The sequence below is a fragment of the Phacochoerus africanus genome, chromosome 3 (assembly GCF_016906955.1).
Source record: "Phacochoerus africanus isolate WHEZ1 chromosome 3, ROS_Pafr_v1, whole genome shotgun sequence".
NCBI classification, from domain to species: domain Eukaryota; kingdom Metazoa; phylum Chordata; class Mammalia; order Artiodactyla; family Suidae; genus Phacochoerus; species Phacochoerus africanus.
In genome coordinates, this window is record NC_062546.1 from 134,106,921 (window position 1) to 134,121,922 (window position 15,002).

At 35.9% G+C, this 15,002-nt stretch overlaps 1 protein-coding gene across 1 annotated transcript in view; it reads left to right on the plus strand.

The window, feature by feature from the left end:
• SLC4A10 (solute carrier family 4 member 10) overlaps positions 1–15,002 on the plus strand; it is a 238,387-nt gene that overhangs the window by 212,195 nt on the left and 11,190 nt on the right. The window contains exons 21-23 of the mRNA XM_047772739.1: positions 5,472–5,645; positions 6,376–6,498; positions 14,865–14,932. Coding sequence (XP_047628695.1) covers positions 5,472–5,645; positions 6,376–6,498; positions 14,865–14,932 — 365 coding nt within the window. The remainder of the gene's footprint in view (positions 1–5,471; positions 5,646–6,375; positions 6,499–14,864; positions 14,933–15,002) is intronic.

The following is a 15,002-nucleotide window of genomic DNA, read 5'->3' on the forward strand; positions in this document are numbered from 1 at the left end:
TTTATGAAATTGTGTGTGTGGGTGGATAAAAAAGGAAGTAGATAAATAACAATTAAGGTAAAAGAAAAAAATAACAGTTAAGGTAATGTGATGCTGGTGAATTTTTTTCCTTGTATGTTTGTTTTCCTCTTGTTATTATGATTGTTTTTATAGAATTATTTTGTAAATTAATAAAGAAAACCTTATTAACTGTTTAAATATTGGTTAAATAAAATCGTTTTGTGTTCATTTCCCATTGCTACATAATAAATTACTATAAAACTCAGTGGCTTAAAGCAGAGAACATTTACTATTTCATAGTTTCTGTGGGTCATGCATTGGGGAACATGTTAGCTGGGTGATTCTGGCTCAAGATGTCTCATGTGGTTGCTGTCAAGACATGGACAGGAGCAGCAGTCATCTGAAGGCTTGAAAGGACTGGAAGATCTATGTCCCCAGATGGCTTATCACATAGCCATGGGCAAAAAGCATCAGTTCCCCTCCAGCTGTTGGTAGGTGACTTCTCCATCAGATACTTAAATGTCCTCACCACATAGAAGCTAATTTCCATCACAGTGAGCTACTCAAGAGAGAGAATGAGGGTGAAGTCACTGTCATACCTTTTGAGTTAGTCTTCAAAGTCACATACAATCACTTCCACATTTTTTCTGTTTGTCAGATCAGAAGCGGGTCATTATGCCCAGCTTGCACACATGGGAGGGAAATGAGACTCTATCTCTTGAAGAGAATAATATTAAAGAATTTGTGGACACATTTTAAAACCACCACAAGTATATTCTAAATCTTTACAGAGGCTGTTGGCAAATTATTCCTTCTTATGTTACTGTACTTGGTTGAATAGTGCCTCCCCCCATTCACATCCACCTGGAATGTCAGAATGTGACCTTATTTGGAAATAGAGTCTTTGCAGATGTAAGTAGTTTTTCTCATGATGAGCTCACCCTGGATTTAGGGCGAACCCTAAATTCCATGATTGGGGTCCTAATAAGAAGAGGAGAAGACACAAAGAGACACAGGGAAGAAGGTCACGTGAAGGTGGAGGCAGAGGTTGGAATTTTGCCACCACAAGCCAAGATATATCAGGAACCAGCAGAAACTGGAAGAGGCAAGGACATTTTCTTCCCTATGACCTTTAGAGGGAGCATGGCCCCACTAACACCTTGATTTTGGAATTCTGGCCTCCACAAATTGCGAGAAAATTAATTTCTGTTGTTTAAGCCACCAAGTTGTAATTTGTTACAGCAGCACTAGGAAACTAATACAGATTTCTTCTTAAGTTTGCCTTTGAATAATCTTGTTTTATAACTTAATGTTATTGTTACAAAACGCTTAAATTTTCTTCAAAAAGAAACTACTTTTGAGGATTATTTATTTGTAAGGTATAGTTTATTTTTCTTGGCCAAAAGAAAATATAAATTGCCACTTTTTCTTTGACCCAGCTAGACTCACTGCTGTTCAGAGAAGAACAGAGAAAGGAGAAGTCACCTGACTGTGTCACACATTTGTCAAATTAACGCTTTTTAAGTAGCACCCAGGGTGCTAGGTGGTGAACTGCAGTTCAACAACATACTGCAAGAGAAACCAAAATAGAGAAATTCATTACTCACAGGTCTTCACAGAAGAACCTGGTCTTGAGGGGCCACATGAGGAGGTCACGACAAAGTGAAGACAGAGAGAAGGAGACAGGACCTGGGCCATGTGCCTTTATTAGGGAGTGCTTTGGGGTTCCTGGGCTACAGCCAAATTGGACTCTTCAAATCAAAAGAGCAGGGTTTTGGTAAGCTTTGTGAGGGTGTTATCTAAGGGGTGCATAAGGAGAAGGCAGTGGGAGGCAGGGGAGATTGTTGATCACGAGGGCTTTTGGGGAAGTTATATCAGGAATTTATAGTTAACTTGTGAGTCTGCGGGCAGCCATCTAAGGTGTGCGCTTGCATGAGGGGCTAGGGTGATTTAAGGTCAGTGCAGGCTGCTTGACCACACAAAATGGATGATGAGACAGCAGCACCATGGAACAGTTCAGTTAAACTCTCAACCCTGAGAGACAGACAGCACAGGAACTCTTTTCCTGAATAAACAACTTACCAGCTTTTGACTTTGGGAGAAGGAAAACCTCTTAAGCCTTAGGGTATTATTGGACATCAGAACTAAGGCAAAAGTTTAATATGAAGTTATATTAGGTCATGTACACACCAGATAGGATGACTCTGTTCATCCGGACACTGGGTAAAATTAACTTGGAAGAAGGAGGTGTTATTTAATTTTACTCAAATTACATTTAATTTGCTCATTTTTAACTTCATGTATGAAAAGTGTATTTTGAAAGAATTGGTTTGTGAAGACAGGAAAGAGTACTGAAGAGGTTTTGTTTATTTGTTTTGCTGAGTTTTCTTTCTTTCTTTTTTTTTTTTTTTTTGCCTTTGGCAAAAGTTCCATGAGTACTAATTTCATCTGTAAGTGAAAAGTATTTATTATTAGGCCTCAGGCTCACATAAATACAACAGCAGAAGTTTAAGAAACAAAGTAAAATCATTTTGATAGGCTTCAACAGATTTTTCCCCCAATTCCACTCACATGATATAAAATACCCATGAGGTTTAAAACTAAACAAGAATGTCAAATTTTGGAATTATTTGGGGTGTGAATCTTTCAAATTAAAATTGAGGAAAACATTATTAATGGCCCATGAGAAAAGTATAATGAGTTCTAAATAACACAAATGAAGCACAAATAGGGTGTCACACTGAAAAAAAGAACTAGTGAAAACTTAAGTGAGCCCTGGGCTCAGGAAGTTGAAATTCCTATTTGAAATGTTGTGGCTAACTGGATGGGAAAATGAGATACTGATATTAGGATAAGATCAAAAGCAAATGCAAAACTCAAGAATATATTTATGATTATCATTACTTGAATACTAATAATTAAACATTTGCCAAATATCAACAGTCCAAGAAGCATATAAGGATTTCCCGTTATGACTCAGTGGAGATGAGACCACCTAGTATCCATGAGGATGTGGGTTCCATCCCTGGCCTCTCTCAGTGGGTTAAGGATCCAGCATTACTGTAAGCTGTGGTGTAGGTCGCAGATGCAGGTGGGATCTGGTGTTGCTGTGGCTATGGTGTAGGGTGGCAGCGGTAGCTCCACTTTGTCTGCTAGCCTGGGAACTTCCATATGCCGCAGGTGCGGCCATTAAAAAAAAAAAACTAAAAAATAAAAGAAGCATATTAATTTGTCACCCTGTTTGTCAGAGGAATCTATGTGTTACCTGTTTGGCGATATTAAGAAACTTATCTAGGCTTCTCACTGTGCAAGATGGCAGAAAAAAAAAGATTTCAGTGTTCTCATGAATGCTGTTTCTGTACTCAGATATATAACCACATTTATATTCATTCCAACACTTCAGGAATCCAAAGTAAAGCAAATGTGCCATTTAAGCAATAACAATTGAAGCACCCACACACTGAAGTACACTTATGCAATAACATAACTTCGCAAATGGAGAAATGGTAGTTGGGAAAAATTAGTTCTATAGAAATTGAAACAGTTATAACCCTGAAGATTTTACTTTATTTCTTCCCTATACCCACCTCTACCATGCACTGACTCTATTTATTTAATAACATAAAATTTTAAGAGATATTTAGGAGTTAGAAATAAAAAGACCCAATGAAATATTTGTGGGCAGTATAGAGAAGGATGAACCAAGAAAGAATTCAGCCCTTAATATTCTGCATAGGTTTTCAGTAAATTTTTTGGAAGGTATATATGAATATGAATGAATAAACTAGATGGCCTGACCTCTGTGTAATTCTGGTTTAGATGACTGAGGGAAGATCATGCCGTGCTGTAAGATAGGAAAAACAGAAGGAAAGATGGGTTTATGTTGAGTTTGGGTTATATGGAGGTTTTGGTAAAACATGATGTTTTGGTACTAATACTTGACTTTATGGTCATTTGTTCTTTGGCATATTAGAATAATTTTGGGAGTTCCTATTGTGGTGCAGCGGAAACAAATCCACCTAGTATCCATGAGGATGTGTGTTTGATCCCTGGCCTTGTTCAGTGGGTCAAGGATAGGGCATTGCCGTGACCTCTGGTGTAGGTCACAGACATGGCTCAAATCTGGCGTGGCTGTGGCTGTGGCATAGGCCGGCAGCTGTAGTCTGATTGGATCCCTAGCCTGGGAACCACCGTATGCTGCAAGTGCACCCCCCTCTCCCCCCAAAAAAGCAAAAAATAATAATAGTAATAATAATAATAATTTTTGGAAATTGATTAAGAAATTAATTGAGTTAAAATTTGCTCTGGAAATACTTTATTAACAATAATTCTTCTAGGTTAAGTCTTTATGGCCAAGGTGTTTGTATTTTTAGAAACAGCACCAAAACCTTGTTGGGGATCAAAATGACAAGGCCAAAATAGCAATGTCAAAATAAGAAGGTAAAAACATCCTACTCAGTAGCTGTATTTGAGTCTAGAGCTCAAGACAGAGAGAGATGAGGTAGAGATTGTGGTGTGGGAGTCTTTGGCAAGTATGTGATAGCTGAAGCAATGGGTATGGACGAGCTTTCAGGAAAAAAGAGTCCAGGAAACCCTAGTGCTTAAGGGTCAAGTAAAGGAAGAAATTGTGTAGTGATGATGAAGAGGATGATGAATATGGTTTTGTTCTGTTTTGTTTGATGGCCTCACCTGCAGCATATGGAAGTTCCTGGGCCAGGGACTGAATCTGACCTGCAGCTGTGGCAATGCAGGATCCTTTAACCCACTGCACAGGGGCTGGGGATTGAACCTGCACCCCACAGTGACCTGAGATGCTGCAGTGGGATTCTTTTTTTCTTTTCTTTCTTTCTTTCTTTTTTCTTTTTTCTTTTTCTTTTTTTTTTTTTTTTTTTTGATCTTTAGGGCCAAAGATCTTGCAGCATATGGAAGTTTCCAGGCCAGGGGTCAAATTGGAGCTGCAGTTGCCGGCCTACACCACAGTCACAGCAATGCAGGATCCAAGCCGCATCTGCAACCTACACCACAGCTCATGGCAACACCAGATCTGTAAGCTACTAAGCAAGGCCAGGGATTGAACCTGCATCCTCATGGCTACTAGTCGGATTTGTTACCTCTGAGCCACAACAGAAACTCCTGAAGTGAGGTTCTTAACTGACTACACCACAGCAGGAACTCCTGATGATTATGTTTCTTCTCTCAAGGCTATATTCTCCAAGGGAGCAACATTTAGCATTGGCTTTAATGTTATTAAACTCTTATAAATTATAACCTGTGTCCATATTCAAGAAAATACGGGACATTATAAAACTGAAATTGTAGTATTTCAGGGCATATGCATAGCAATCCCATTGTCCTGCTGCCCAGATGTCAACCTTGTGATCTAGATGTATTATATTAAACTATATTATACGCTTACTTTTACTACTTTTATTGTTGTTTGTAGAAAGCCATTTAGTCTATTTATCTTCCAGTTCTTTGACAGAATAAAGCTCTTCTGGATGCCTGCAAAACATCAACCAGATTTTATATATCTAAGGCATGTACCACTTCGAAAAGTCCATCTCTTCACAGTTATTCAGATGAGTTGCCTTGGCCTTTTGTGGATAATAAAGGTTTCAAGAGCTGCTATTGTCTTTCCCATGATGGTATGAAACTTCTAAGTCAACTCTTTTTCTCTTCCTCTGATTTTCTGCTCTCACTGGAAGTGTATGAACAAGTTGGAACAATGCAATAATTTTGAACAATTATTGGAAATCCTGATATAAACTTTAGCCACTAAAACTGATGACCAGGATTGGGTTTCATATTATATTTTAATTCCAGTGATTCGTATTAGTTTTATCTCTCTTATTCTGAATATTTAGTAGTTTGAATTAATTGAAGTTGATGGAAAAATGTAAACTTTCCAAAATTTAACTTTAAAGATATACTAGTGAATCTTAAAATTTATGGGGATTTTTTAAATTAAGTGTTATTAAATAGTTCAGACAAGTTTCATATACTTCAAAAATATAATGAATTTGAATTACTCTTAATAATTTAAAGTATTTTGGCATAGGTAATAGTGGTTTAACATTCATTTAAAATAATTTAAACTATTAACTATGTGTATTTATGGAAGCCATCGAATATGTATCTTTAATAGCTCCTTTAAATGGTTCCTATAATGGGTAAAATCATAGCCATTATTCTGAAAATGTGGTAAGAAAAGGAAATGAAGGAAGCATAAATACAGACAGTATCTTTTATATACACACATTTTCAAATTTCACTTTAGTCTCAGCCCAAATTGAAATTAACTTTCTACCAAAAAACAAATTTACACCTCCCATTTCTATTTTCCCCTCTTTTAAACTATGTTATTATTTACTTCAGGTGTTAGCTCTGGTATTTGTAAGAAAGTTGATGGACTTTTTGTTTACCAAACGGGAACTCAGCTGGTTGGATGATTTAATGCCTGAGAGTAAGAAAAAGAAACTAGAAGATGCTGAAAAAGAAGTAAGTCAGAGCAAAATCAATATCTTATAAATAAAAGAAAAAGGAGCACTTTGCACAGTAATAGCTGTTTGCAAAACTAAATTATTATGTTCATCTTTAGGTAGTTATTATTAACAACCACAGGTGGACTGCTTTGGAAGATTAATGTTTAGAATCATAAAGTTGAAACTTGAACAGAGAAAGTACATATCTTATAGAGGAAACCAAACCCTAGTGAAATATGCAAATACTTTGTATTTCATTGTCCTTCAAATTGTAAAACTTATTTTTCTGATTCCTCCCCTGAGGATGGCAGAAACTTACTAATGCTTAAGTATGTTTCCACTTATGGTCATGCAATGATTGCTTTTGGGTTGAATATTTCCACTTCATGGTCATGCAATGATTGCTTTTGGGTTGAATAGGTGAGAAGAAAAAAAGAGATATTATTACTGTTGGTATTGTTCTATGGAAAAAAAGTATTAATCAACATGTTTTAATTCTAATTAAAAGAGAAAATTAGTTATTCTTGAAATAGATGAAATGCTTAAGAGGAGAACATGTTGGTATGATTTGCTTTCAAAGTCATTTAAGTTTGAGTAAATATTGTCAGAAATTTGGGCGATTTAATTACTTTCACAGACTACTGATTTATCCTATTCTGTTTCATATATTAAACACTTTGTTTTAAGTTTTATTTAATTACTTTCATAGACTACTGATTCATCCTATTCTGTTCATATATTAAACAATTTGTTTTAAAGTTCATGTGTAAGTCTGAGTATATTTTGGAGGCTAATATTCATAGTATTTTTAAAGTATATGAAAACAGCAAAGAATGTAAATGAAGAAAATGACCCTTACATAGTTTAGCAGAAAGACTGAGCCCATAGATTGTAAAATATAAGAACAAAATTTCAATGTAACTAGAAATGAAAATGAAAGAAAATATATGGTGGGAATTGTGCATTATTCCTTCCACTTCTTCTTCTGCTACAAGGTGGTCAGTAAATGTATTCAATTTCCTTTCTGTGGTGTATTCTCTCAAACCATGGATATATTTCTCTTTCCATTGGGAAAATAATTTGAAAATATTTCAATGGTGTTAGGTTTTACTTAGTATTCCACAAGTCCAGATGAGGTCACAAAGTCTAATGAGATTTCAGCTGGGATGTTTTCTACAAATAATGTGTGATTGTCTGGTATTTCTTCACTTTTCCATGCTGTCCCATTACTGACAGTGGATTCCACTTTTAGAGATTATTCATGATGGTGTGTCTTAATTCTATGTGACTATTTCAATTTTTTTCAATGTTATAGAAGGCATACTTAGAATCATACTTCTACTAGTGCTAATGAAATATTAAAAGTGTCATATTATAAAATTATGTTTACTTTTCTGTTTGATATATTCTCATTTAAGTAGAGTTTTTAAAATAGCGTTGTAACTAGGATATTTACATAATCTGTATTTGTTTTTAGGGCTTTAGTAAAGGTTTGCTCTTATCCTCAGCTATTGTTCGAGAAAAAATATGACAGAATTTGGTACAACTTAAATGTAAATAAAATAGACTCAATAATATAGAAATTCTAAAGCCTTAAACTATCTGTACTTATCATAATTAACATTCAGGTTGAAAATAATTTCTAAGAAATTTTAAATTCTAAAGAAGACAACTTTGAATACAAAACATTGAGCATGAGCTTCCCTTCAGTCTTTCTGATAATGAGAATATTAAGTGCACTGATACAGTAACTTATAAATGTAATTTTGCTTTATTTTCCTACTTTTATTTCCTGTCAAATGTCGTTACTACTTCTGTAGGAGTAAGCTAGCAACAGCCCCAGGCATGTAACCACCCCTTCTATAGCATTCTCCTTAGGCCATATCCATACCATTGAATGTTCTTGCCCTTCTGGAATTTTGTAAAAAGAAAAACAATATGTATATGTAATATACTGTTCTTAATGTTCTTCCCTTTTATCATTCAAAGACAATTTCAGATCCTTCCTTTATATGTCTGTGAAATAGAAGAGAACAAATTTGACAGTAATCATAAATGTATTAGAATCTGCTGTTTCCATTACCCATAGCTGCATATGTATGGTACTTATATGTATGTGTGCCATATGTCCATTTTGGAATTTATTAACTTCAGATAGGAAGAGATGCTATGTAATGTGCTTCTAACCTTTTTACATTACAGACACACTGTACATCAATGGGTATTGACTGTTTTCTGATTATATAAAGATTTTAGAAGTGACTAATATTACTAAATTTCCTAGAACTCACATTTTCTAAAAGATACAAAAAGAGATTATTAAAGTTTACTGAGGCAAACTTAGAGCTGTACCCTGCAGTTCAGAGTATGAGAAAAAGTGAGGGAAAATGACCTGCAATATGTTAATCAGGCAGGTTTATAGACTTCTAAATTCTCAAACAGATTAATATGGTGATACTTTAATGTGATCCTAAGTACATAGAAAGAAACAAGTGAACCAATAATGCAGTGAAGAAATCATCCACAATTGAACATTAAAGAAGGATAATTCTCCATCTAACAACTGGAGAAGGAAAAGGAAATTTAAAGTTACTAACTTTCTAACTTGGAATTAATGTTAAAAGAGTATGATCAGTATAGAGAATAGGAAGATTTAGGGAGGACTACACTGAAACTTAAATTCTGGTTGCTTTTCTACTTGGTCACCCAGATCTTGGTATTTCCTTTACTTGAGATTTATGGACTCCACTGAAGGATGTGCTCTTCTTACTGTGGCATCTTATACCAAGGCCCAGTCTTCCAGGAGGTTGTACATTATCTTGGTAAATGAATAAGTCCTCCAAAAGTGTTGTATTTCTGCAATTACTCAAATTAATTGAGTAACTTTTATTGTGATCTGGAAAGATGGTAAAGAGCAGAAATGTCTCAGCTCCCTGAGACTTGAATTTAAAGTAGGCTCACCTCTTGTCCTTTTGATGATAGTTTCAAGCTTGTACCTTTGTCTTCCAAGGTTTTACTATCAGTAGCCCACTTCTGGTCTTATGGCACTGAGAAAACATTAGTTTGACCTTAAAATTCAATAACGAGTTAAGCAGAATAAATAGCTACACAGGCCAGTCCAAGGTCGCAGAGCTTCTGTTCCAAATTTTCATGTACTTCATGCATATGCATATGCATATGCTTCAGTTTTTAGAAAGAAAGGATTATAATCAGGATAGAAATGAATATTGGAACCCTGACATTTTGCACATTGCTCTGTGTAAAGGGAAGACTGCAGAATCAAATTCTGGATGTCCAAATGTGCTCAGAGTACCAGCAAGCCTTCCTTCCTACTTCAGTATTCTCTAGGACATTGTACACATTTGACAAAAGGGCTACTGTTAAAGCAGAAAGCCCCAGCAGAATGTTTGCTCCTGGGCAAGAGGGAAGGAGGTTAATGTTAGATAAATCCTGGAAATTCAACTCTGCGCAGTGATCATGATATTGACACCTCTTGGTTTGTGGGAGGTTCACTCTAACTTATATGCTATGGGGAAAAAAAGGAGGGGGGCAAATGGGACTTGTGATCCATGTGCAGCAGGCTCATGAGCAAGGCCAAGAAGATGCAAAAGCAATCTAAAAACAAGTGCAATTAAACACATTAGAGAACATGTCTTACTGCTAAGAAAGATCAGAGTTGGTTGTGGATTTGAGAAGCACAGCCTAATTATTGCCCAGGCAAATGTTATTTCTAATTGAATCTTAGAATGAGGCAAGCATATTCTTCTTCCTCAAGCAGTGCTTTTCAAAGTGTAGTCCAAGGACCTCTGCTGCATCAGCCAACACCTGTCAACTTGTTACAAATGCAAATTCTTAGACCCTGCTCCAGACCTATTGAATCAAAAATCTGGGGACAGGGCCAGAAGTTTGTGGTGACAAGACCTCCAGGTGATTCTGATGTGTGTTAAACTTTGAGGTAAGACCTTTCCTAAAACCAGATTCTGTGTCATCAGAATATAGTCTTCTAAAGCCAAAGTTACTCTATCAGAATTTTTGTATTATATCATAATTTAGATATGCCAATTAGAGAAACTGAATCAAATATTCTGATGAAAAACATATGTTGCATCCATCTATTTATTTGAGTTCTATATGGACTACTCCTCCTCCCCACTTTTTTCTTTTCAGTTTTCATTGTTAAAGTCAGTAGTTGTATGTATTGACCCTTCTACATATTGGACATTTTAAAGAAGACCTCTTATAAATATAGCATTTTATGGTTTACAAATTATTATATGTGTGTATGTATATATATGTAATGTTCATAGCATTATCTATTCCATTAGTAATCGAGGAAGGAAGTGATCAGACGCTTCTTAGGTTCTGTGGACCTTGTTTTCCTCTTGGATAAAACAAAGGGGTTGAACAATTTCTGAAGTCCCTTACATTTTTTTTGAAGATCTATGGATTCCAAAATTGCTGAATGTTTTATCTAATACTCTAGACATCTTTGTGAACATTTACTCTCTGCTGCTATTGTTTGTAGTTTGAGCTATTTGAGGTTCTTACATAGATACAGACTTCACATGAGAGATGGATTCGGGAACAGTTGCCACCTATTTCACTAAAGGTAGAGCATTTGTTAGGCATCATGACATATGAATTGTATTTTTTACACTATCACAAAATGTAATTCAGATTCATGATGTAATTGTGTACTTACTATCCTATTAATCAAAACACAACACAATTTAACTCCTATTTTATTTTCCTCTTTTGGTCAGCACAGGCCTTTGGCCCCAGCCAGTCCAGTTATTCATTGTCATGCAAACACATCTTATTTATTCCTAGCTTTTATCCTTGGCCCATGCTCTTTCTGCCTACCTAAATTCCTTCCTTTCTATTACCAAAGTGATGATATAAGACTGGCCCAGATGCCACTTCCTCTGGTTCTGTACTTTTTAACAGTGATCCTTCTCATCCTTTGAGAATAGGGTTTAGTGCTTTCTTTTCACTGCTTAGTACCTACCTGTCTTGAAGATCATACTTAATACGTATTTGCTCAGTTAATTTCTGAAGAGCTCCTGGAGTATTCTTTTCATTCACTGTCTGTCTACCTAGCACATAATACAGTAAATGTTTGAGTGCTATTGAATAGATTTGTTGGTTTTTTTTAAATTTAATTGAAGTATAGTTGACTTATAATGTTGACTATAAAGTATAGTTTCAGATGTACAACAAAGTCAATCAGTTATAAATATATGTATATATCCATTTTTCCCATATAGGTTATTGCAAAATATTGAACAGATTTCCCTGTGCTACACAATAGGTTCTTGTTAATTATCTCTTTTATACAATAGTGTGTATATATTATTCCCATCCTCCTAATTCCTACCCACCCCACCCCACCCCCCGCCACACAGTTTCCCTGTGGTAACCGTAAGATTGATTTCTGCCATACTGGATATAGCATTAGCTGTCCATCATTATTTAGTATCTGAACAATGCTTTGGCTATTTTAATCAAAAGATGGCATTCAAAGTGCAGTAGGAACATCCCTTTAGTTAAACTGATGAACCCTCCCAAGTGTCTTGAGTAAATTTTGATCATCATCCTTTTAACACCTCCATGTTGTAGAACTCAGCATATTTTTGATGGACATTGAGTAAAATGATTGGAACTCATTTCAGGATACTTCCAACTTACGAAGTGATAGATAACCAATAAGCTTTATGCTCACTCTCTCTCTTTTCCTATATGATTGAGACAAACTAGGTTGTGATTGTCGTGACGGCTAGTGCCCGATTTGACTGCTCCTCCCCAGAAAGTCTCAATTTTTGGCTTCCTCACAATGCTGCCTAGGATGCAGCCGGCCCTCTCTCCCTGAGCTCTGGGGCCCACCCAGCTTCCTTCTGGCACTGAAGGCAGCGGCGACGCTGCCACCCTTCTCTTAGATAAGCATGGCTTGGAAATGCTATCTTTAGAGGTGATGAGTTTTTGTTTGGATAGAATTATGACTAGTATAAAGCCCACACATGCTAACAAGCCACAGAGTGCAAAATAATTATTGAAAGCAATTTGAGAGGAAAGTGGAAAATCATCTGAAGAAAAAAAACAAAATTGTTCCCAAAGCTTTCGTCCAATTTTTTGCTGTTAGATTGAATCTTGAGCCTTAGTTTTTTGCTGCCAGGTAACCTAAGCATTGATGGTACTGTTCTTCTCATCAGCCTCTTTGAATTTTACTCTTTATTAAACTTTTCTACCTGGCTTCTTAACATTTTATTCTGAGTTGGTCAAAAAACTTACTGTATACCAAACTTACTTTCAGTGGATTACCACGGAAAGATTTACATTTTGCTTGTATTTTGGTTTTATTTAAACAGTATTTAGGATCACTGAATATTTTCTCTTTATGTCCCTCCATGGGCATTAAGATAACCATTTCTATAGAAAAAGTAGTTCTTTCTACCTGAAAGGATATATATGTTCTGCCCATGGCCTTAATGATGTGCATATAAATTAATACGACATATGTCCAATTTCCATATATAGAGACTAATTCATTTGCAAGACGTGCATCATACTAGGCTACAGATTAGTTCTGCTCAGATGCTTAAATGGGTAATTTCAAACAATGATACTGTCTACTCACCTTAAATTTGTTCTAGTGCTACTGCCAGATACAAGAAATCACATACATCTGATAGGTCTTAAAAGAAAAATTTTCCTTGAAGAGCAATAGAGAAAGAGAATAGAATAGAATAGAATTCCTGTAATGCAAAGGGGTAACATACACATGCCAAAAGTATCACAAAATATAGATATAACATTGGGTTGGGTGGGGGAGCAGTTTAGAAGCAGAGAAATAGTAGACCCCATGCAGTCCCCTGGCCTCTCCATAATTGCACAGCATAGGCTGGGCATAGCCATTCTGGACACAGGATGGCCAAGGTCCCAGCAGAGGGGAGCCTGCCTTTGCCACAAGTTGGGTGTATACAGAAAGCATGTGAGTGAAAATGAGATCTGCCCCCACATTACCTTATATATTCATAGGTTAGCTGAAGAGACTCTAGAAAACTCTGTTTCTTTAAGTAACAATGAACATGGCAAAGGTTCTGCTAACTGCAGCATGCAAGTTGAGGACTCTAGGAACAATCTTGCATGCCAGTAATAATGGCATCAGTGAAAGGTCATGTATTTCTGAAAGCTGGTTTAAATCTGCCAAGATACTGCTGAGCTACTGAAAGAAGAGCAGTGGGCCTCCAGGGCCTTCCCTGTTTTCTCTTTTCAGTTCCCATTTGGTTAGGAAAGTCACCTAGTTCTTCATCTCTACACAATTTAAAATTCCATGACAGGACACTATAAATTAACTATAATGGAAAAAAATAAAAATTACATACATTTAAAAGGGGGGGGGGAGTTTAAAAGATCTGTGTCTGGAGTTAGAGCCAGTAATTCTAACATTTTTAAATGGCCCCTAATAGTTTTCTGAACTTAGGCATTCCTAATCCACCCATTTGAAAATAAATGCATTAAATAGGAGGTATAATCTGTAGATAACTACATTTATTTTTTGGTGTATGGGAAAAGTTGGTGATAACATTATTGAAAACTAAACCAGGACATTGTAATGCTACGTAAGATTGTCTTCATCCCAAAGATATACTTTTAAAATATTATATATTAAGAAATGAATATGTGAAGCATTTACACCTTTTGGGGAGGGGTAGGATATTATCATTGTAATAAGAAATCTGAGGCATAAGACAAAAGACTAAGATGGGTCTAAATAGAAAGCACTCCTGTGTTTTGGTCCAAACAGGAAGGTATCGTCTACTGTCTATTTCGAAGTCTCCAGAGAACTGGTACTCAAAGTGTAGTCTTCAGACCAGCATAATCAGCATCATCTAGGAACTTGTTAGATGTGTACTTGGGCCCTTCTCACAGTAATCTGCATTTTTAGTAAGCCCTCCAGGTGATTCAGATATAAACTAAAGTTTGAGAACCACTGTTTTAAATACATCTCTCATTCCCTTCTGGGAATGTAATTTCAACTTTATAACAATGAAACAATTCCATTACCTTACTTTTGTCCTTGTAAAATTTAGATTATTTAAAAAAAAAAATCTACTTGGAAATTAACCATGTTTTACATTAACTGACATGAAGGAGATTTTTGTTAGCATTTAAATTACTCTGTGGTATGAGACTCTCATTAATTACTTATGTTCTTGGTAGCTGATGCTTTATTGAAAAGACCTGCGCTAGCATTAATAAATGCAAACAAAGTGGAAGGTTCTGAGGTTAATGAGATAGTGAAACATTAATCTGTGTTTCTTCTTTAATGTAACATGGAGACTCATCAGGTTTATTTTGTACATTTTAAAATTGTCTTTCTAGGAAGAACAAAGCATGCTAGCTATGGAAGATGAGGGCACAGTACAACTCCCATTGGAAGGGCACTACAGGTAAGACAGAAATGTAAAAACACGCTGATTTGAATGATGTAATGTGTTGTTGCATACTCTACTTAAGAAT